This window comes from Bos indicus x Bos taurus, chromosome 25 (assembly GCF_003369695.1).
Source record: "Bos indicus x Bos taurus breed Angus x Brahman F1 hybrid chromosome 25, Bos_hybrid_MaternalHap_v2.0, whole genome shotgun sequence".
NCBI classification, from domain to species: Eukaryota; Metazoa; Chordata; class Mammalia; order Artiodactyla; family Bovidae; genus Bos; species Bos indicus x Bos taurus.
In genome coordinates this window covers 7,969,424-7,992,742 of record NC_040100.1, presented here as the reverse complement: position 1 = coordinate 7,992,742, position 23,319 = coordinate 7,969,424, and the positions used below count along the sequence as shown (strand labels likewise).

Here is a 23,319-nt window from a genome sequence, read left to right as displayed (position 1 = left end):
GCCCCTGACCCCTCCGCTTCCCCACCACCAGAGAGCCGGGACCAACCATCGCCCGCCCCCGCCCGGAGCAGGCCCCGCCCTCACACCGCTTCAGGGGCCCAATGAACGCCGCGGCTCGGGCCGGCCCCGCCCACCCTGGGGAGCCCCGGCCGCCGATTGGTTCGTCCGGGCGCTGTGTCTCCGCACGTGGGGCGGGGGCGGGGGTGAATGAAGTGGACAAGATTCCCCCGCCCCCGCGTTTACCTCCCCCGTCTTGCGGGGCCCGCCCCCCTCCTGCGCCCAGTCCAGCGCTCGCTCGCCCGCCCGCCTGCCGGCAGCTGCACTGAAACCTGGCGTCCGGCTCCCCTGGCCAAGGACCCCGCGTCGCGGACCCGCGATGGCCAAGCGCAGCTCGCTGTCCATCCGCATCGTGGAGGGGAAGAACCTGCCCGCCAAGGACATGTGAGCAAGCCTGGGGATGGAAACCCCAACTGTCCAGGAGGGGTGCTGCCCCTTATGCCCGCCTGACCTTCCTGGGGTCTACACGGCCCGCCCGCAAGTAGAGCAGTGGTGGCGAGGGTGTGGCGAGTGCGGCTGCGGTGGGAGACAGTCAGGGAAACGGGGACAGTGAGATTTGCTTGGAACACCGGACAGGGGATGACAGGGAAGGGCCCGGGACTGGGGAGGGGGCGGGGGGTCTATAAGGGGCCTTCAGTGAACGGGGAGGGAAGGCGGAGGCCCACAAGCGGAAGGGGCTTTGATAGAAGTGTAGCTGGCATGGGGGTGACATCGAAAAGGAGTTGTCTTTGTGCACTGCGGGGGGTGTGGCTGGAGGGGGTGGAGTGCCCCCCTAAAAACGAAGGATCTTCCTCAGTAGTTCTGAAACACTTAGTTCCTGGCAGTATGCACCCTGCACCCGAAATGCCCTGGGGCTTCCTGCTGTGCCTTTGAAAAGGGAAGGAAGAGTAGACCTATTGGTCAAGAGGCAGGATCTGTGCAGGATGGGGTGGCTAGGGAGTCACTGTTCTTGTGTCCTCAGCTTTGCCTGAGGAGCAGCCTTTAACCCTTAAAACCACCCAGCAAGGCCGCTGTCACTGATCCATTTTACGGATGGGAAAACGGAGGCTCCGAGAACAGGGAGATGCTGGCCCCAGGTGGCAGAGCAAGGTCTTAATCCTAGGGCTTCTCACAAGCACTGACATCTAGGACCTTCCCTGGCCCCTGGCCAGATTTGAGGTTTCCAAAGCACCCCCCTCTCCCCCGCCACCCTTCTCAGTAGATGCCAGAGCTGAGCTGTCTGATGCCATTGCCGCCTCCCTCCTATGAGCCTTGGGCGGCTCATTGTCCACCAAGTCTCAGTTTCCCCGCTGTAAACTGGAGGTGGAAATCCCTCTCGGTGGAGGGTGATGGAAAGTATGAAGCCTGAGGGGCCTGGCTGCCTGGAGGAGGGGCGGGGACGGGGGAGCCCGGAGGCAGCCTAGGGTCCAAAGTCTGCTGGCTGGCAGCCTCCCCACCCCTGGCTCCTCAGCGGGTGCCGGGATGCCGAGGGGGGCGGACCCGGGAGTGGGGCGTAGGAGGAGGGGGCTCAGGCACCTCCCTTGCGCGCTCGCACAGTGGTCCCCGTGAGTTTCCCAGCACGCTCAGCGCCACGAGCAGTTCCAGTTCAAGGCCCCCTGGGCCTGAGGAGGCCAGGCTCAGCAGTTGCCATGGCAATGGGTGAGGGAGGGTGCTGGGCGGGCTGTGTCAAGGTGGGTTTCGCTGTGTGAGGGGAGGGGAGCTGGAGCTGGGAATGTGGTCTCTCGGGTGGGGAGGCAGATGAGCTTTGAGAAGGGTCTCGGTCTCCAGGCCCAGCCTCCAAGCACCGGCCGCCCGCCGCCCCCCCCAACCTCCCGCCCCCTGCTGGCACCGGTATCTAGGTCAGCTTGGCCTCCTCTGGCTGGTGGCGGCTGGGAGGTGCAGCCCCTCCGTCTGTCGCCTCCCTCCCCATCCCCGCAGCACTGGCCCTAGTGCCTGACTCCAGGCTCTTAGCAGCCGAGGGCAGTGAAACTGTGCACTCTGCCCACTTGGGAGCCCTGATGCCCGGTTCCCCAGCCCAGCCCTGCGCAAGGGAGGGACACCTTCGCGGGTGCCTCCATCCCCAGGGGAGGGGTCACCAAGTTCTGTGGGTTCTGCCTCCAGAATCTCTTTGCTTGCCCTGCCCTCCTGTGTACTCCCTTGCCCTCCCCTCTTTTGGTCTGTCTTCGCCATAGTGGCTGGTATAGGCAGCTCTGACTCATCAACCATCTCTTAGATCCAGCTGTGAACCCGCGCCACCTCAGGCCCTCACATTTGGGCTGTTGGCCCCCCACTCCCCTGCTCTCGCACATGTATGAGTCTTCCCGCCTTCAAGCACTTCCCTTCAGGGGTGGCTGGAAAACTCCTATTCATCCTTCAGGACCCTTTCCAAACTTCTACTTCCCTCCAGAGCTTTTTCTGGCGCCCTTGGGCAGGGTTCCTTGTCCTGTAGCACTTTGGGTCAGCTGGAGTTAGGATGAAGCCCTTGGTACCAGTTGCTCCTTTGTGGGCTGCCGGTGCCACATGATTCTGAGCACAGGAACCATGACTCATTTGTCTCGGCGTTCTCGGCGCCCTCAGGGACACCTGCTCCATGGTAGAGGAGATTCAGATGTGTTGAGGACCTTTCCCATGCAGTCCTCTTTGTTCAGTCGCCAAGTCGTGTCCAGCTCTTTGCGACCCCATGGACTGCAGCACACCAGGCTTCCCTGTCCTTCACTGTCTCCCAGCGTTTGCTCAGATTCACGTCCATTGAGTCACTGATGCCATCCCACCATCTCCTCCTCTGCTGCCTGCTTCTCCTCTTGCCCTCAACCTTTCCCAGCATCAGGGTCTTTTCCAATGAGTCATCTCATATCTACCTTATACACCTGATCACTGGAAAAGGCCCTGATGCTGGGAAAGATTGAGGGCAAGAGAAGAAGGAGGTGACAGAAGATGAGATGTTCGGATGGCATCACTGACTCAATAGACATGAATTTGAGCAAACTGTGGGAGATGGTGAAGGACAGGGAAGTCTGGCGTGCTGCCATTCATGGGGTCACAAAGAGTCGGACACAAATGAGCGACCGAACACTGCTCCAACAAACGTTTGTAGATGGGGAAACTGAGGCTTAGGATGTGGAAGTCCTTTGCCAAGGCCACACAGCCGGTAGGGAGAGAAGTCAGGAGTCAAATCCACTCTTCTGCTGACAGACCAAGCATCCTATCTGGACCCAGGTTGCAAGCTTGCTGTGGGGCTCAGTGGGTACCCAGCCTTGCAAATGCCATGCAAAGCATTTGCCTCAGTCATGGCAGGGGTTCAGAAATCTCAGGAGGCCCTCCCTGAGTGCTGGAGGCAGGGGTGATGGTGGTGAGCCTGCACCCCTGGGCCTCATGAGCCCCAAGCCTGACTCACGAGCAACATCCCTTCCAGCTAGCACTTGGATGCCTCTGAGGACCGGGAGCTCGCCTTCATTCTTGGTGAACCATCTTGACTGAGACAGTTCAGAGGAGGGGCGGTCATCACACAGTGGCCACCCGCCTCTCTGCCACTTCCATTCGTGGGTTTTTAGTCCCCTTAAGGGCACAGGGCCCAGCAGTGCTCCCCGAACAGCTTCCAGAGCCCGCTCGGTTCTGTCCTGCTTCCTCCCCATCCTCGGGTGCCTGGGCTAGCCAGAGAGGAGCTGAGTCTCATGGTGACTGGTGACCCGCTGGCTCCCTTGCCCAGCGGCCCTTGGGACAATCCCGGGGCTATTTCAGGATTTGCCCTGATCCTCCCCCTTCTACAGCCTGGAAACTGCCAAGGCCCTAAATATAGAGGCCCCGCAAGGAGCCAGGCTGGGCCAGCAGCAGCAGTGAGTGGTTTGGGTAAGAAGTGGGAAGGGGCCCAGCCCAAGGGCCTCATCAGGGCAGACAGCACAAGTCCCAACAGCTGGCCAGGGACCACCGTTGGGCTCAGGTCCTTAAATGCCCACTCTTTTTTTACAAAAATATTTACTTATTTATTTGGCTGCACTGTCTTAATTGCAGCACATGGGATCTTCTCTAGCTGCAGTGCATGGACTCCCGTTGTGGCTCGAGGCCTCAGTAGTTGCCTTGCTGGGGCTTAGTTGCTGCAAGGCAAGTGGAACCTTAATTTCCCAACAAGGGGGCAGGGCTCTTGAACAATGGGAGAGGGTTACAAACAGAAGATCAGAGAGTCCAGGGCGGTTACTAAACACAGTCTGTGGGCTGGCCCTCACATCAAGTCAGCTACCCTGTGAGGTGGCGAGGTGGCGTTACAGATCCCAGTCTACGGGGAGGAGGGACTGAGTCTTGGGAGACATTTACCATCAGTGGCAGGAGAACTTTGTCTCCAGTAGCTTCCTCTGCAGGAAGATCCCCTTTTGAGTAGGGAACTGGGCTTGGAATTCCCCAACCTCCAACATGCAAATCCAACATCTCCTTCCTTTTTATGGGTCGCAGACCTGAAGGGCACTTCTGGAGAAAGTCCACTCCTGCTTCTTGCTCAGGAGTGACCCTGGGCCTGGCCAGGGCTGCCCTCAACCCCAGGAATCCCCCGGCAACAGAGACAGGAGGAACCAAGCCATCCTGGCTTTCCTTCCCTATTTATTCTTTCCCAGATGGCAGGGAGCTTGAGGCTGATGGATGTCCATTCATTCATTCATGCCGCTCAACAAACACTCACGGGGACCCAGTCTTGTGCCAAGCCCTGTCAACACAGAAGTGGTCCCTACTCTCGGGTTGTAGTCAGGCAGAGGAGGCAGTTGATGATGGTATGTCACTAGCGGTGCTGGGATGGGAGGGGAGACCTTACTCCCTGCCTCTGGGACAGGTGAGGGCTCAGAGGAGGGGGGCTGGGAGGGGGTCTTCAGAGGAGTGGGAAGGCAGTCCAGGCAGAAGGAACAGCAGAAACCAAGGCTCAGAGGAGAGACTGACGTGGTGGAGGGGCTTTTGTGACTGTTGTTTCTGTCCTCCCCTGGACGAGGCAGGGTTTGGGGGGCTGTGGGAGCCGGCAGGAAGAAGTGACCTGTCCTGAGCTGGAGAGGCAGTGGCTGGGGAGCCTTGGTGCAGGTTCCTGCCTTTGCCTCACCAGCCCCCTCCCAGCCCAAGAGTGGGGGCACACTTTTCAGCCTGAGTAGTCTTTGGGTCCCAGCCTGGGACCTGGTGCCTCAGCCTGGACTGTCCTTTCTCCTGGGGTGGGAGGAGGGGTGCGCATGGCCCGCCCGCCCCCATCAGTCCCTCCCCTCTCTTGCAGCACCGGCAGCAGCGACCCTTACTGCATCGTGAAGGTGGACAATGAGCCCATCATCAGGTACCGCCCCCGCCCCTCCCGCCCCGCCCACTCCTCCCGCCCCGCCCCCCAACTCCCACGTCTAAGGGCGTGTGAAATTTGCATGGAGATAGCCAGGGCTTGCAGCTTCTGATTTCTTGGGGCCCATTAGGCCCTGACAGCCTGCTGGGAGGTGAGAAAAGACCGACTAGCCTTGCTAATTACTGACCTTAACGCCCATAGAGGGATTATCTACTGTGGGCTGGGCGCTCAGCCAAGGGCCTCCCACCCACTCTGTTCCTCTTGACAACTTTACAACCGGCCAAAGGGCCAGAGGATAATGGCGGGTAACCACAGCTGTCACTCAGGGAGGATGGACTCTGCCAGGCCCTATGCTAAACCTTTTGCAGTTTAATACTTACCATGAGCTCCATACAACAGCATCACATCCCATTAAAAAAAAAAAAAAGCTAATTTGCCCAGAACGGCCACTTCCCCTGTGCTGCATCCCTTTCCCCGTGGGCCCCATGATCCTGGGCAGGGTCTTTGCTGTCTGCTACCCTCTCCCACGAAGGCCTTTGCCTCCAAAGTTCATGGCCAGAGCCGCTCCACCCTTCTGCCCACTGGGGTGCCCACTGCTGATCAATAGCCAAGGCGGTCACTTCAGCCCCACAGTGCTTCCCACCTGCAAACAGCGTGCTTTTTTCCAGGCTCTCTCCAGAGCACCGACACTGTGGGGGATGGGGTGAGCAGGGTGGGGAGATGCCTGACTGCTTGGGTTGTCTCAAGGACAGACAGGGAAATCAAGGCCCCAGAGTTCAAGTGGCCTGTCCAAGAAGTGGTTGGGGTGAAGGTGATCCCCTGAGCCTTCATCAAGGTCCTTGGAGGGTTTCAGCTTACCCTGCTGAGCCCTAGGAGTTTTGGCGGGTTTATTTTGGTCACACCGCACAGCATGCGGGATCTTAATTCTGCGACCAGGGATGGAACTCACCACGCCTCCTGCAGTGGGAGCACAGAGTCTTAACTGCTGGACCATCAGGAAAGTGTCTGGAGCCCTATGAGTTGAGGGTTCTGCCCTGGGATGAACCAGAGCTGGCTCTGTGGGGCAGGCTCCAGACCTTGGCTCTCAGGTTCCCCCGCAGGAGGACCGTCTGTCCCCAGAGTCAGCTTGGCCATCCCCCTGCCTCCACCCTCAGAGAGTCTCTTCAGTATCAGGAGCCAGGGAGGCTGGGAAGCTAGCCTTCCGGTCCTGGCTCTGCCGTTGTCCTGCTGTGTGACCTGAGGCCAGTGACTGCCAACTCTGGCCTCAGTTTCCCCAAATGGAAAGTCGCCTGACAGATGCAGCCAGTGCCTGCCCCAGCCAGGGCAGAGAGCATGGTCAGGAGGGGATGATGGGCGGCGGACGATGGAGGGACAGGGAGAATCATCACCCAGCAGAGCAGTCGTTCCGGGAAACGGAGGGGGATGTGGGGACAGGTGGGCTCGAGCCCCGCAGCGCCCACCGCCCTGTCCCGGCCAGGGGTCTGTGGGCGGTGCTGAGGGTTGTCTCCTGCAGGACAGCCACTGTGTGGAAGACCCTGTGCCCCTTCTGGGGCGAGGAGTACGAGGTGCACCTGCCGCCCACCTTCCACTCAGTGGCCTTCTACGTCATGGACGAGGATGCTCTCAGGTGGGCGCAACCGCGCTCCCCATCCCGGGCCCGGACCCCGCCCCTGTCCCTCTCTGGGACTGCGGGTCACTTTGCCTCCTCTTTACAGCCTGGAAGGAGGGGGAGCCCAGGGGACCTGCAGGGCACAGGGCTTAGATGTGCAGTGTCTGTGTCCGTGTGGGTGGATTCACTATGCTCACACCCCACCACGCGTGCATGTGTGTGCTGCGCTGTGTGTGCATGGGGATGTGAGCTTAGAAACAGGCACCCGGAGAGAAGAGCTGGGCATGTAGGTGGGCACATGCGTAAGTCCACGTGCAGACACATGCCCCTGAGAGGGCCTGCCAGAGGGTCACGGGTCCTGCTCCATGTAGGCTCCTGTAAGTGACCGCACTGTCAGCCTCCCTGCTCCCAAGAGGGGCCCTGAAGGGGGTGGGGTGGGTTGGGGGTCTCTGGTTCTGCACCAGCCCTGCCCAACTCGGGTTCCCTCTCCACCCTCCAGCCGGGATGATGTCATTGGGAAGGTCTGCCTTACCAGGGACACGCTGGCCGCTCACCCTAAGGGTAAGACCCCAGGAGGGAGGCCATGCTGGCTTCTCGTCCCCTGCCCTCCCCCACACTGGTCTGCCCAGTCCCCAGCCCATCCCCTGCTCCGAGACCTTCCTCTGGGATCCTTCAGTCCCCTGTGCTCAGGAAAGCCATCTTGGGCCTCCCCAGAAGGGCCCATGGCCCTCTCCATTGCCTATTCCCTGGTCTCTGCCCTGTAGCTGGGACCATTCTGCCCCCCTGGTTGGGCCCACATCCCCCGGGGGGATGAGGGGCTGCTAGTGAGATCTGAGATCTCTGCACGCAGAGGAAGGGGCCTCTTTATGCTCCGTTGTCAAGGGGTGGGGTCACCTCGTCGCAGTCTGGCTGGCTGTGTGCCCCACTGGGTCTCCTCGGCCTGGTCCCCAGTGTCCTCAGTCGAGGGGGTTGGCCTGGGGCAGGGCGTGGCTAGAGAGCCCCTGGAGGATTCGGGGGACACTGACAGTGTTTGGAGGGGTCAGCCCTGCCCCAGCCTGGCCATGTGACCTGGTGCCGCCTCCTCCAGGCTGAGTCACCATCTGCCAGTGGAGGTTCAGACCAGGAGTTCAGAGGTGCTTCAGGCTCTGCTGGCCTGAGCCCCCGTGACTCCTGAGGGGCCTCCCTGGCACACACCTGCTCCCATCCCTGAGGCTGGGGCAGGCCTGGCACGGGGGGAGGGCCACTGCTGACTCACGGGGCCTCTTGGCCCCTGCCAGGCCTGAGTCCTCTCCTGCTTGTGGCCCCAGCTGGCCACTCAGGGGCCATTGGCCCCCGTGATGCCATCCCCTTGTCGCACCCCCATCTGTCGCGTCCTCCTCCCGGCAGCCCACTCTCCCTGTCTCTTAAGATGGGGAAACTGAGGCAGAGAGGCCAGTCCCAGGATGGGGCAAGGGCAGGGCCACCAGATGCAGCTTGGCACCAGGCTGGACTTGGACTTTGAGCCCACTGCTGTTCAGCTCCTGACCCTCGGTGTCCCCACCTGCCACTGGGGGCAGCAGCCCCGGTCTCCCGGGAGCTTGAGAGGACCCCAAGGCAATCGTGCAGGGGCCCGGGGCGTTGGGCGGGGGTTGCTGCAGGAGAAGGGCCAGGCCCCTAGCTGAGCTGAGGCCCCTCAGGTTTCAGTGGGTGGGCCCACCTGACCGAGGTCGACCCTGATGAGGAGGTGCAAGGTGAGATCCACCTGCGGCTGGAGGTGGTGCCAGGGACCCGGGCCTGCAGGCTGCGCTGCTCTGTGCTGGAGGCCAGGTGAGCTGTGGGGAGCTGGGCAGGGGGCCCCCTGGAACTAAAGAAGCCCACCGTGGGTGCTAGGCCTCCTCTCCCTGATGCCACCAGGCTTCCTCCCTGGACGGCAGGCTCTGGGGGGGGACTGGGGACATGAAGATGCTGCCCTGGTGACCCCGTGGGAGGCTGTGTCTCTTAAGGGCAAGGATGCTGCTCTGATGCTGGACTTCCAGGCATCCTCGAGCTGTGGGGGTGATGGGGGAGGGGACCCTGCTCCCCGATCGTCCAGCCCCAGTGCCAGGACTGGGCTTCCCCTGGGTTTAACTTCAGTGTCAACTTGACCTGACTTGTGGGGTTGGCGGGGAGCCCTCGATAGGGTAGGGTGGTTGGGGGGCAGCCCTCGATAGGGTAGTGTGGTGCGGGGGAGGTGAAAGGAGTTGCTGAAAATCTCCAGAGGAAAGGGTGGGGTTCTCCCCGGAGGGAGAGTGACTTGGATGGGAATCTGGGGCTGTCACCTGTGCCAGGGAACCCCCCGCCCCAACCAGGGTATTTTTAGCTGCAGCTCCACTCCCGTCGGGGCCTGAGTGTGAGTCACACACACTCCGTGAGAAGCACCTTCCTTTCTGGCTCCGACCCACCTCCACCGGGTCCTTGCCTGCCTCCGGGGCGGGAGCGGGGGCGGCCCGTGGAGGGACCCACCAGCCGGCCGGCACCTGTGGAGTCCCCGCGGGGTGGCTGGCCGCTCTGGAGGAAGGCCTGCCTCCTGAACGTGAGGCCTGTGGCTCCCCTGGGCTTTAGTTTTGCGTCCTGGGGCTGGGACACGCACAGCCAGTCCCAGGGAAAAGGGCTGCACTTGGACAGACATACAGTCACCCCCTCATGCCCTGTCCTCCTCGCGGACCGTCCACCCCTCTGCCTACTCACTTCCTCCATCCTCAGCCTCGCCCAGGCCAGGCTGTGTAACCTGAGTGCTCACACGCTCACATGAACACTCACACACATGCACACATGACCTGGCCTCCTCTTAGCAAGTGACGGGGTTGGGGGCGAAGGGGGGACAGCGGTCAGTCAGACCCCCCTTTGGTGTGTGAGAGGACTTGTCCCCCGCTGTCCTCGGCTTTTGACCCCTTAAGGAGCTGCCTTTGTTGCAGAGGCAGGAAGAACATTTTCTCCTCCTGTTTCTGGGCAGATTCTCAAGGCCACGCTCTGGAATTTTAATAGGCAGTTCTGAGAAGGAAAGAGAAGCAGTCACAAGAGGCGTAAACTGGAAAAGACAAAAAAGAACAGAAAATGATATTTCCGGGGAAGGGAAGGCGGGGCGGGGGGTTTGTGATTCTTCCAAAGAGGGTGCTAAGCCGGGGGCGCCGTGGCCAGATTTGGTCCTGGTGAAGGACCAGCTGTGGGGAGAGGGCAGGGTGGTGGTGGGGGCTGCTCCCCAAGGGCCCCCTCAAGTAGGAGGGGGTAGGCCTTCTAGGAGCCCGTTACCTCCATTCAAGGGATTGTCTTCTCTACTTTCTTGATGAGGAAACCGAGGCTCAGAGAGGTGAGCCTGGCCCTGGGAACGGAGGGCAGCGAGGTGCGCCCTTGGGCCAGGCTGTTCCAGGCTGCACTCGCCTCGCGTCCCTGCCGCCCGAGGAGGTGCAGCAGGAGTCAGAAGGGGCCTTGGAGGACCCTTACCCTGGTGTGGGGAACACATGGGGGGGTCCATGGGGTGAATGCAGTGGGAGTCAGGGTCTAGAAAATGCAGAGACACTCTCCACAGCCTCCCAGCTTGCGCCCAGGCCTTTCCAGCCTGGTGTAGGGTCACCCCACAGTGGGGTGGGGGGTGTCCACCTAGGTGAGGCTGGGTGACAAATGGGTGCTCTGGTCCCTCGCAGGGACCTCGCCCCCAAGGACCGGAATGGCGCATCTGACCCCTTTGTCCGAGTGCGATACAACGGCCGCACGCAGGAGACCTCGGTGAGGAGGCTGGAGGGCCGGGAGCGGGCCGGGGGGCTCCAGGACCCGCCCAGGCCCTCATGGCCTCATCCTCTCTGACCATCACCGGGGAGGTCAGCTGAGGTCTGCAGTCTCTCAGAGGAGGCTCTGGGAAGCAGGGTGGCCTCTCCCAGGGTGCACGGTGTGCCGCGACAGTCTGCCCACCTAGGGGTTAATCTGCCAAGTCCACCCCCTGCCCACACTGCTTTTTTTCTCAACTCCGGGAAAAAGCCAGGGTTGGGGGTGCTCAGCCCTGGTGGGGAGGGCGTTGAGACCTGGGTTCTCAGGGCAGCCTGCTACCATTTTGCTGTGTGGCCTTGGACTAGTGTCTTACCCGCTCTGGGCCTCGATTTCCCCACTTGAGAAGTGAGTAGGGGTTTGGACATGGAATCGTTACCTCTGCTATCTCGGGGCCTCTGCGCGGACGAGGAGAGATTGTTGCCTCAGAGCCCCTTCGGGGAACCCAAGGGAGGTGTGTGGGGTGGCCCTGCGCTCAGGTGGCCCTGGGGAGACTGGTGGAGTCAGCCCGCCTCCAGTGATCAGTGATCTCTTTTGGGGCAGATCGTGAAAAAGTCATGCTACCCTCGTTGGAATGAGACGTTTGAGTTCGAGCTGGAGGAGGGGGCGGCGGAGGTGCTGTGCGTGGAGGCCTGGGACTGGGACCTTGTCAGCCGCAACGACTTCCTGGGCAAAGTGAGCACCCTGCCCCTTCAGGCCACCCCTGCTGGCCTCCATTCCGGCCATCCCATCCCACAGAGGGCCACCCAGGAGGCCCGGGACCCCCCGGGTGCTCAGGGACCCTCAGCAGGTACCCCCTCTCAAAAGAACAGTGGTTGGCAAGGAAGGGAAACGAGGATCCCAGCCTCGGGTCGTCCCCACCTCTCCCCCGCCAACAACCAAGGCCTGTCCTACTCCCAGGTGGTGGTCAACGTGCAGAGACTGTGGGCGGCCCAGCGGGAGGAGGGCTGGTTCCGGCTGCAGCCTGACCAGTCCAAGAGCCGGCGGGAAGAGTAAGTGCTTGGGGCTTGGCCACAGGGGTGGCGGGTCTGGGCCCTGGGAGGCTTAGCCTCGGCTCCAGCAGGCAGGCAGGTGTGCCGGCCAGGAGTGATCGGCCCCGGATTTCCTGTGCGCTTGTCCACCAGGCCAGCGTCTTCTCCTCTTCCCCTTCTGACAGTCCTGGACTCAGCCCTGACCTCAGAGCTCCAAGGCAGTACAAGTCTCCTGCTTTCAGTCTTCTGGCAGATTCTAGAACAAGCCTTCAGATACTTTCCCTTTAAGGGTGTCTCTGCAGACCCTAGACCAGAGTTCAAGTCCCCAGAGCTCTGAGTCAGTGTCCCTGAGCCATAGCTCTCACTCTCCCCCCAGTTTTCCAGGAATGAGGTTGCCAGATAAAATACAGGATGTTTAGTGAAGCTGAATTTGGGATAAACCTTGAACTGATTTTTTAGTGTATGTCCATGAAGTATATGAGACAAACTTATATTTAAGATACTCAGTGTAACTGAGTGCCTTGTATTTTCATTTTGTGAATCTGGCAACCCTATAAGGAAGCCCTCTGGCCCGCCCTTGTCCTCTCCTCAGCCCGGAAGTGGAGGAACAGCAGTGTCCCCACCTCGAATGGTTCAGCTCTGTGTGTCCACAGGAGGTCCCAGACCCCCCCCCCACCACACACCCTCGTCAGGACAAGGGTTGGGTGGACCACCGTGTCCAACTCCAAGACGTTTCCATAGAACCAGCCACGGCAGTCTTGTCACTTGTCACTTAGCCGGGCTGTCCTGCAGGCAATGGGGGTGGGGGGCCTTAGAGACTATCAAGCCTTGGTCAGCGGCCTCCCCAGGAGGGGCCAGAACAGGGGAGCTTGGAAGTTAGGTCTAATGTGGCAAGTTGCTTACCCAGTCTGAGCCTCAGTTTCCCCTGGCAGGTTGTCATGAAGCTTGGGGATTTGCTTCCAGTGTAAAACATACACATGGGAGCTGTTCTCTGGGAGTTGACAAACTCAAGGCCGGGGGGCCCAGCACGCCCACATGGTTGAAGCCTGGGGTCCTCGGGAGTCTCGAGGTGGCAGGGAGCCAGGCCTTGAAGACGGATGGAGCTCCCCTGAGGATGGAGGCAGCAAGGGGTTTCCAAACAGATCAGCCAGGGCAGAGAATGGGAGGTGGGGAGAGACAATGCGAGGAAACCCCAGTGGAGGGCCGGCTGGCTCAGAGGGACAGCAGGGAAGACAGAGGCAGTAGGGAAGGGGCCGGCCCCGGGCGGCCTGGGTCCCTGGTGGAGAGGTCACGGGCTGCCCGTTCCAGGGGCCACCTGGGCTCCTTGCAGCTGGAGGTGCGGCTGCGGGACGAGACGGTGCTGCCATCCAGCTGCTACCAGCCCCTGGTGCAGCTGCTGTGCCGAGAGGTGAAGCCGGGCACCCAGGTGAGGGTCCCCCGGGGAAGGCGGGAGGTTCAGGGACCCTGGGTGTGTCCTCCCCGTCCTTCTAAACATGCTCTGAAGAGCGAAGATCTGAGTTGTCAGAACCACCCAGTGCCCCGGGCCCCTCCGTCCCTTGGGACAGTGGGCCCCCTTCCCCGTGGTCCTCTGCGGCCCTCAGAGGAAAGGGTTGGGGTTCCCCTGTGTGTCCTGCAGCCCCGCCTCTCCTCGCCGCCCCCTGCAGGGCCCAGGGCAGCTGATCTCACTCATTGAGGAGACGACCAGCACGGAGTGTCGCCAGGAGGTGGCCACCACCCTGCTCAAGCTCTTCCTGGGGCAGGGACTGGCCAAAGACTTCTTGGACCTGCTCTTTCAGCTGGAGCTGAGCCGCACCAGTGAGGCCTGGGAGGGAGTGGCCTGTCAGGGCACTGGGTGGGGGTGGAGGGCCAGGAGCCTAGGACTCCAGGGATGGTCGGAGGGGAGAAATCCCGGAGTCCTCCTGCAGGAGGCCGATGGGTCCAGTTAAGGAGGGAGACGGGTCAGATTTGGAAGTAAAGGAAAAAGCAAAAGGCAGAGATGGGATGCTGAGTTGACAGGTGGCCAGGAGGCTCTTTACTGAGTGGTCAGCAAGGAGCCCCTAGTCCCAAGCTCCTCCATCCTTCTCCCCAAAGCCTTGTCACTCTCCCAACCCCCTATCCACGGGAACCTCTGCTTGCAGGTGAGGCGAACACCCTGTTCCGGAGCAATTCTCTGGCCTCCAAGTCCATGGAGTCTTTTCTGAAGGTGAGGTTGCATGGTATATTGTCTTTGTTTTATGGAGGAGGAGACTGAGATTCCTAGAGGCCAAGAGACAGAGCTGCACCTTAAACTTGACTCATCTGTTTCCTGTCCAGGGCCTTTTAAGGCTAAGAATTCCGTTCATTCATTCATTCATTCATTCATGTAGCTGCAATTTGTTGAGCAGCCTTCCCCTGTGTGTGCCAGGTTCTACCCTAGGTGGCTACAGCAGGCAGATGGTGGCTGGGAGGCCAGCTGCGGGGAGAGGGAGGGTAGCTGGAGGTGGGAGGCAGGACCAACGCGGCTCGCGGTGGCCCCCAGGTGGCAGGGATGCGGTATCTGCACGGAGTCCTGGGCCCCATCATTGACAGGGTATTTGAGGAGAAGAAGTACGTGGAGCTGGATCCCAGCAAGGTGGAGGTCAAGGATGTAGGGTGAGGCCAGGGGTGATCCCTGAGGGTGGGGTGGGGGACGGACAGGGGGACGGGTCAGACCCTCTGTGCAAGTGTGCGTGTGTTTCTGCCTGAGTCGGCCTTTCGTCCGCTCTGCCCATTTGTGCGTTGACTGTGTCCCTGTCTCAGCTGATGTCTTTCTACACCTGTGTCTCCGGGCGCCCCTGTCCGAGTCGTGGGTGCAGGCGCTGACCTCGATCTTTCGGCGGGCCCGCCCCCGGGGCCCACTCAGGTGCTCTGGACTGCACCGCCCGCAGACCGAGGCCGAGGTGCTGGAGCAGAGCGTGCAGACGCTGTGCGCCCACCTGGGGGCGCTGCTGAGCGCACTCAGCCGCTCGGTTCGCGCGTGCCCCGCGGTGGTCCGGGCCACTTTCCGCCAGCTCTTCCGGCGCGTGCGCGAGCGCTTCCCCAGCGCCCAGGACGAGGTGCGCCCTCTGTCGGTGGGGCTGGACGGAGGGGAGAAAGTGGTGGGAAAAGAAGGGGCGGGTGTCTCAGGGCCTGGTAGGAAGGGGCCTGATTGATGGTTAGAAGCCCAGGTTGGGGCCGGGGTCAGGAAGATCACGGGAGCTAGGGAGAGAGTCCCAAAGGGAAGGGAGCTGTCAAAAGAGCCCAGGCCTCGCAGAGTCCAGCCCCCCACTCTCTCGCGCCCCTCCAGAACGTGCCCTTCATCGCCGTCACCAGCTTCCTGTGCCTGCGCTTTGTCTCTCCTGCCATCCTGGCGCCCAAGCTCTTCCACCTGCGAGAACGGCACGCGGACGCCCGCACCAGCCGCACCCTGCTCCTGCTGGCCAAGGTGCGGGTCTGCGGACCCCAGCGGAAGATGCCCAGCTGGGTTCCCCACTGTGTTTCACACTGGCTCCAGGAACGCCTTGTGACAGGCCGCCGGGACCCTCCTGTGGCGCTGCACATCATAGTTTTCATAGCTTTCTCATGGTCGCCCAGTCTCATGATTAAGGGAACAAGTCTACGAGCTGGAGGGTGCCCAAGGCCTGGTCGCACCGCCTGTTGGGAGAACCGAGGCCTTCTAACTCTCAGATCTACGGACTCCCAGGCTGCCCTTATCTCCCTGGCACCAGGCTGGGGCCAGGGTACCCAGTGGAGCAAAGTCTGCTATGAAATCCACAGAAGGTCAATAGACTGGGCCCGAGTAGTTCCTAACTGTGGACTTCCCTGGTGGCTCAGATGGTAAAGCGTCTTGCCTACAATGTGGGAGACCGGGGTTCGATCCCTGGGTCGGGAAGATCTCCTGGAGAAGGAATGGCAACTCACTCCAGTACTCTTGCCTGGAAAATCCCATGGAAACAGGAGTCTGGTGGACTGCAGTCCATGGGGTCCCAAAAAGTCGGACACGACTGAGCAACTTCACTTTCACTTTCAGTCCCAACTATAAGTTCCCTGAAGTCCGCAAACTGTGACCCGTGCCCCGCCCCTGCCCCGCTCCGGTACCCAGTGGGATAGAGTGGGTCCTTGAGCAGAGCCTGGGTCGCCTTCTGCCTCCATTTCTACAGTGGGAGTAGCACAGACTGGGTGCGGGGGGGAGGGGCCGGGAGTGGCCGTCGCCTGGCGTCTGACTCTAGCAGAGTCTGGCCTTTCCTGCTGTCGAACCCCTAGGCGGTCCAGAATGTGGGCAACATGGACACGCCAGCTTCCAGGGCTAAGGAGGCTTGGATGGAACCGCTGCAGCCCACGGTGCGCCAGGGCGTGGCCCAGCTGAAGGACTTCATCACCAAGCTGGTGGACATCCAGGAGAAAGACGGTGAGCCCTTCAGGGCGCGGCCCCGCCCCCTGCCCCGCCCCCTGCCCCGCCCAACTCAGTGCCTCTCGCTACTCCACCCACAGCCCGATGTTGAAGTTTGCTTCGCCCCCGGCCCAGCCCTTGCCGCCCGGGGCTCACGTTTTGCCTTCCCTCCCTGGCCCGCAGAGCTGGACCTGCAGCGGGCCCTGAGTTTGCAGGCACCCCCGGTGAAGGAGGGGCCACTCTTCATCCATAGGACCAAGGGCAAAGGCCCCCTCACGTCCTCCTCCTTCAAGAAGCTCCACTTCTCCCTTACCACGGAGGCCCTCAGCTTTGCCAAGACCCCCAGCTCCAAGGTGGGTGAGGGCACCAGAGGGTAAGAGGGGCTCTGAGGGGTTGGAACACCCTGGAGGCACCTGTCCCTTCCTCTTAGCCCACCTCAGGGACCACCAGGGTCGGAGAAGAAAGCCAGGCAGGGGCCGGCTCCTGGTGGCAGCCATAGGGTGACTTAAGACCTGTGAGGAAGAAGGTCCTCTTTCTAGGGGGTCCTGGGGTGGGCCGTGGCTGCAGTGTCTGGCCCTGGCTTCTTGGTCAGGGGTGTGCGCGAGTTGGGCACTGAGGCATGCTCAGGCCCCCAAGAGGCCAGGTTGAGTGCTTGTACTCTGTCCTGGCTGAGGTCACTCTCAGAGCAGACTCCTGGGAGGGTGGGTCCTCTGGATCCCCAGTGCCAACCCCTGGTGCTGCGGAAGGGGAGACTGAGGCCCAGAAATAGGAAGGGGAGTGACCTCGGCCTGCGCCTCCCTTCCCCTGTCCCCGTCCCCCTAGAAAAGCACCCTCATCAAGCTCGCCAACATCCGGGCAGCAGAGAAGGTGGAGGAGAAGAGCTTCAGCAGCTCCCACGTCATGCAGGTTATCTACACGGATGATGCGGGCAAGCTCCAGACCGCCTACCTGCAGTGCAAGGTGTGGGCCGTGTGGAGGGGAGCCCTCGGCCAGTGGGGGTCCCGTGGGAAACTCTACCCCCCCGCCCCGCCCTGGGTGGGCTGGAGTGAAGGCTGAGTGAGCCTCTGACCGCCTGTCGCTGTATCAGGCACAGCATGGGTGTGAAAGCTGATGTGAGTGCCGTGGGTGTGTCTCTTGGGGTCTGGGTGCCTGGGAGGCCATGCCCATGTCTGTGTGGCCCTGTCTTGGCACCCACGCATAGGTCTTAGGTCTCAGGGCGGTCCAGCGGGTAGATGAGTGTGTCCCCGTGTCTTGAATCTTCACATTGTATACATTTGTTGGAACTTGTCTCAAGTTGGTGTCTGTGTGTTTCTGTGTGTGTGTGTGTGTGTATGTATCCACACATAACAATCGCACGTTTATGCAAGTGTGTGGCTGTGGGTGATTCTCTCGGATCCCTTTCTCCTCTTCATGTATTAACGCATTCACTCACTCATTTATTCATTCATCTAAAAAATATTCATTGAGTGCTTTCTAGGTTCTGGGCACTAATCTAAGTGATGCAGGTACTGCAGCAGACAGAACAGAGTCCTTGCCTTCATGGGCTTCCATCGCAGGGAAGGAGATAGATCCGTAAATAGATATTTTAAATGTCAGTGAAAATATTTGACATTATTTTAATGTCAGTGCTTTGTTGACATTAGCAATGGAGACAGAGAGACAGGGAGGGGACAGAGTGGGGTGCAGCAGGGAGGGGCTCTCAGGGAGGGCCTCTGACGGCAGCATTTGAGCAGGGACATTGAACAAGGGGGACGGTGGAGTGGGTGGGGACGTGCTTTGTTCCCCAGAGTGACTGTCTTGGATGCAGGGGTGGGAGGTCACAGACCCATCCGACGGGGCGCAACCCCCGAGGACTCCCTGATGGGTCAGATTCTAGAGCCACAGGGAAGAAATGGTGACACATGATTGACAGGTTGTGGACTGCCCAGGGGCTTGGCCGAGGGGACCGTGGGGGCTGAAATCCAGCCTACGCTCTCTTTACCAGGCCATGTGCTGGGTATGGGCTGCCTGCATCTGGAGAAAGGGCAGCTTTTCCTAATTCCCCCAAAGCTGCTGAGCCAGGTCTCAAGACTGTGTAGTCCTGAGAGGCAGGGCAGTTTCAAGGATGGAGGGCTTCCTGGAGGCAGTGACCTCTCATCATGGCCCCTCCCCCTCATCCCCTGCAGAGTGTGAACGAGCTGAACCAGTGGCTGTCTGCGCTGCGGAAGGTCTGCATTAACAACACTGGCCTGCTGGGCTCCTACCACCCTGGCATCTTCCGCGGGGATAAATGGAGCTGCTGCCACCAGAGGGACAAGACAGGTGGGATGCAGGCCAGAAACCCACAGTGCTGAGTCTGTCCCCCATAGACCTCAGACCCCTGCCTGGGACATGGGGCTATGGAGCCCCACCTCACTGGCCAGCTGGGAGCCACCAGGGCACCTGTGGGCACTCCTGAGGCCAGCCAGGCCATGCAGGTGCTCTGGGCAGAAAGGGTCCCGTGATCCGGTGTTTTGGGACCTGCCACTTGGTGTGTACAAAGCCTGTGGGTGCCTGAGAGACCCTGGAGGAGGCAAGAGTTAGAATCCCATATCTGCCGCCATCTAGTCCAGCTCCTTCTGAACTCCTTTCCCAGGGAACCCTTTTTCAGCCCAATGAATGAGCTTCTTGCAGAACCAGGGTTCTAACACGCTTTAGGGATTCCTTGCTAAAGAGGGCTGAAGAGAGCTCCTGAATTTGCATATTGCCACACTGGCAGCCCAATACTGGAGCTGTGAGTTGGGGGTACCCTGGGCCTTGGGCCCTAGAGGGATGGCAGAGAGAAGCTTCTAGAACTTTCAGTGATGATGGAAATGGTGTGTATCTGTTTGGCCCAATGCTGTGTGTGTGCCAGCTGCAGACATGCGGTTGTTGAGCACTTGTGATGGGGCGAGTGCAGCCAAGGAGCGAGTGCAGCCAAGGAGCTGAGTTTTGAATTTATTTTAATTTCAATTCATTTTGATATGAATGGTCTCATGCAGCTAGTGGTTATCTTCTTGGACAGCAATGTTCTTGAAGGTTCCACATCTTCCTGCATTATCTGTATCTGCTTTACAAAATTATTGCTTCCCAGTTACAGAGGACACTCAGCACTTTGGGCCCCCACCGCCTGCAGGCCAGGCTGAGCCTTGAGCCCCGTAGCTCGGCATGGTCCAAGCCCTGGGAAGATGGTCCACCCACTCATGCTCAGCTCTGGCTCTGACAGGGAGCAGTGGCAGCTTGTTATGAGTGTGTCTCTGGCTGATGGGCCTGGCCTGCAGCCTCCGGCTATAACGTTGTGGCGAGAACCCTCATCGGTGGCGCAGCGGGGCTCTCCAGGGTGCTATGAGGCAGGGCCTGATAGCCGCGTACTGTAGAGGGGGAGACTGAGTCTTGGCAAGGGCAGATGTCTGTGCCAAGGTCTTGAAGCCAGCATGTGTCCGAGCCAGCTCATTCCAAGGCACAACTCTCCTGGCTCCTTTTACCATGACCTTATGTTTCTCGGCTGCTCCCAGCTTCCTTCTAGGCAGGAATCTTCCAGAAAGTGGTCCAGCACTCTAGGTTGTATCCTGCACAACTTCCACATCCTGCAATTATGTCAGTTACTGCTCAGGAGCTGAACAGGAGGGAGATAAGGGGCTGCCCCCTGAAGCGTGGGCGCCACCGACTGGCCCTGGGCCAGACCTCCCAGGCTGTGCCCCAGCCCAGCCCTGCAGTGGGGGGCCCCTGAGTCCACCCCTCGCCCTCTCTAGGCCTCAGTTTCCCCATCCGCGTTCCAGGAAGTCAGATGTGAACACTCACAGTGCCTGCCTACCACTCTGTCCCCTCTCTGCCCCAGATCTGGGCTGCAACAAGACGCGGTCCTGGGTGACCCTGCAGGAGTGGAATGACCCTCTCGACCACGACCTAGAGGCTCAGCTCATCTACCGGCACCTGCTGGGTGTGGAAGCTGCATTGCGGTAAGGAGGCCCATTCGGGGGCAGCGAGGCCCACGGGCAGAGCCTGGGCAGCCCCCAGAGATGTGCTGGGGGCCGGGGTGGCCAGAGCCAGGACCGGGCTCAGGGCTCCTCTACGGTGGCTGTTCTCTTCCCTCCTGATCTAGCCCCCACACCTTCCTGGCTAGGGCACCCACGCCTGGGGAGGGCAGTGTGCCTGGATCTCTGCAGCATGAGGCTGGCTGTCTTTTGGATGAAGGTGCAAAGGGCTGTGGAAGCCCCAGGGTCAGGCTGTGGTTGATTTCCGCCCCCTCATCTGCCAAGCACTTCTATGGGGCCCTCGGAGCACCGGGACTGCCCTCAGCCAACTCACTTAATTCAGTGGTTCTCAGCCCTGGCTCTGGCTTATTTTAGTTTTATTTTTGTACTTTATTTTTTAAAATATTTTTCACTGTGCTGAGTCTTCATTGCCTTGCAGGCTTTTCTCTAGTTGCAGTGAGTGGAGGCTACGCTCTAATTGCATCATGAGGGCTTCTCACTGCGGAGGCTTCTCTTGTTGCGGAGCACAGACCCTAGGGCCTCTAGCCTTCAGCAGTTGTGGCTCCCAGGCTCTAGAGCAGAGGCTCAATAGTGTGGCACACGGACTCAGTTGCTCCGAGGCATGTGCGACCAGGGATCGAACCCATGTCTTCTGCTTTGGCAGGCGGATTACTTACCCCTGAGCCACCAGGGAAGCCCCTGGCTCCAGCTTGGAAAACATGGGGTGCTTTTTAAAAACCACCTTTTGCAGCTACTGAAACAGGTGGATTCTTATCATCCCCCATTTAAGCCAGGAAGCAGCAGAGCAAAGATTTGAACCCAACCCATCTGGGGCTCAGGTGAGACCAGTGCCCAGGCTCTTAACCAGCACAGCCTGCCTTGAGGGCCTCCCCACCTCCGGAGCCTCTGACCAGACCCGGCCCATTCCAGCCTGCTGCCCAGAACTTCTGCCCCACCAGGAACTCCAGCCTCTGGCCCGACCACCTGTCCACGGCCCCCTGCTGCGTTAATTTCCTGCAGCTGCTGAGGCAGATTATCATACATTTGTTTGCTTAAATAGCACAGATTTCTCTTCTTCTAGTAAATGTTGAAGAAGCAAATGAGCAGAGGAGTAAGGGACCAGACTGACCCCTTGGGGTCACCTGGGGCAGCTGACGGGGAGGAGCTTGTTAGGCCTCAGCAGAGGGACACATCTCTCCCAGAATAGACCCGGGAGACAGTCAAAGGGCTGAGCCCATAGAATTCCTCAATAAGGGGCACAAGGTCTGCACGGAGGCTGCTCACCTTCCCTCTGTGTAAGTGCACAGAGGATTGTACTTGAGGGGCCTGGGGTGCCATTGGTGAACGCCGGTCAGGAGCCACGCTTGAAACAGCATTCTCAGGACTTCCTGGTGGACTAGTGGTTAAGACCCCGTGATTCCAGTGCAGGGGGTGCAGGTTTGACCCTAGGTCTGGAAACTAGGATCCTACATGCTGTGCAGTGTGGCCAGAAAGAAAGAAAAAAATCACTGTCTCCTGTTTCCAAAAGAAAGAAACTCATCCTGTGGGCAGTTAACACTAGGGGATGTTCAGGTTCCGCTTGGCCCTCTTCCCAAGGGCCCCTCCAAAACAGGAGCAACACGATTCAACTTTGGTTTCCAAACTGCCCTTGCGGGGGTGGTGGGGGGTGAGGGGAGAGGGGGGACCAAGGGAGGGGGCTGGAAGCTGGGACGAGGAAGGTGAGTGGGGGCCAGCTGAGACCTGGGCCCGTATCTCTGCCTGTAGATTGGAAAAGTCAGCCCCCTGCCCCCAGGACCCCCGCCAGCTCAGGAGGCCCAGCTGGGGTCACCCTGGGTCCTGTGGGGACATGGGAGCCTCACACCCTGTCCTCTCCCCCCAGGGAGAAGCACCGACAGCTGAGCACGGGCCCAGAGGCAGGCCGCGGGCCGACGGGCCCTGGGGAAGGTAGGTGCCACCCACCCCAGCCCCCTTTTGGGCATTGTGGGTGGGGCCTCCCTCCCCAGTGGGGCCCTCTCTTCTCTGACCCCGCATCTCCCTCCAGCCCCCAGGGACCCGCTGGCCGAGCTGCTCCAGGTGCTCGGGGACCTCCAGGAGGCCCACAGGTCTAGCCCAGCAGGTTCACCGCCCTCGTAGCTGAGCCGCATCCTGGAGCTGCAGACGTGAGGATGCCCCGCAGGCTGCGCCGCACCCTGCCAAGTGCTGGGAGACCCCCGCGCACTCTCAGCATTTCGCCTCACTCCCTCTTACTGGGGTGCAGGGCCCAGGTCCCTCCTGGGCCGGGGGAGTCAGGGGACAGGGGGCTCCGGAAGTCCAGGGCTGACAAGGCTTTGGCCAGTCATCGCCCACCTGATGTCTCCAGGGAGCTTCAGTTGCTCTCGCTCCTCTGTAAGGCCGGGCTGCTCCCCGCCGCCATCGCTTCCGCTCACCCCAGGCTGCGCCAGGGCCCTCCTCTCCTGCCCAGGGCAGAGCCAGCCAGAAGCCACCCTTTATGGTGGCCCACTCCCAGATGGACTGACACTTCTCGGACCCAGAGAGGCAGGAGGGTGCGCAGAGCCCAGGAGACCAGGCCTGGACCTCAGCACCCCCTTTGCTCCCAGCCGCCACCCCCCCTGCTCCTGGGCTGTGCCCCCCGGGAGAGCATCGAGGTGCTTATTGCCAACAATAAACCTGCCGTGACTGCGGAGGCTCTGGGGTCTCGTGATGGGGGCCAGCTGCTGGCGGGGGTGGCTGAGGACTGGGCGCCAGCATAGACTGTGTACCCCTGTTGCCTCTTCTCTGCTGCCCCCCATCCTGAGGACTTTTTTCTCATCCCACCTACCGTCCCCACCACACCCCTCGGTCCCACTCATCCATCCCACAGGCTGCGAGCCTGACATGCCTCACCAGCTGCCCCTCCTTGCAGCCCCCAAACAGGCCCTTCAACCGGGCCTGCAAGAGGAAGCAGGTCAGAACCTCAAACCACGTGGCCTGGCCCTGCCAGTGTCCCTTATGCCAACCCCCTCATCCCAAGCAGGACTTCCTTGGTCATCACCTCCCTGCCCTCCTCCCAGTCCCTCCCTAGGTACACAGGAACCTTCCACGTAATTAGCAAGACAGAGGAGGAACAGGGTCTTCTAGCACGTTCTTAAAGGTCTCATTCAACCAAGCTTAGAGCCTCCCCTGTGAGCCCAGACCTGGGACAGTTCCCAAGGGCCTGGGTTACAGGCAGGACCCTTGACCCGGCTGACTAGCCAGGCTCTGGGGCAGGACCATCTGGGCAGACTGCAAACTGGGTT

The 23,319-nt window shown here is 60.6% G+C and overlaps 1 protein-coding gene across 1 annotated transcript; it reads left to right on the top strand.

The window, feature by feature from the left end:
- Positions 1-254: 254 nt before the first annotated feature.
- On the top strand, positions 255-22,727 carry RASA4B (RAS p21 protein activator 4B). The gene is made up of 21 exons (XM_027527171.1): positions 255-441; positions 5,273-5,329; positions 6,843-6,956; positions 7,438-7,499; positions 8,615-8,744; positions 10,598-10,679; positions 11,259-11,390; positions 11,616-11,707; positions 12,995-13,112; positions 13,351-13,501; positions 13,825-13,889; positions 14,205-14,317; positions 14,568-14,760; positions 14,991-15,128; positions 15,947-16,091; positions 16,257-16,426; positions 16,896-17,033; positions 18,239-18,374; positions 19,909-20,029; positions 21,924-21,988; positions 22,086-22,727. Exons 1-21 carry the CDS (start codon positions 377-379, stop codon positions 22,175-22,177), a joined length of 2,379 nt encoding a protein of 792 aa, XP_027382972.1. The 5' UTR covers positions 255-376; the 3' UTR covers positions 22,178-22,727.
- The last annotated feature ends 592 nt before the right edge of the window (positions 22,728-23,319 follow it).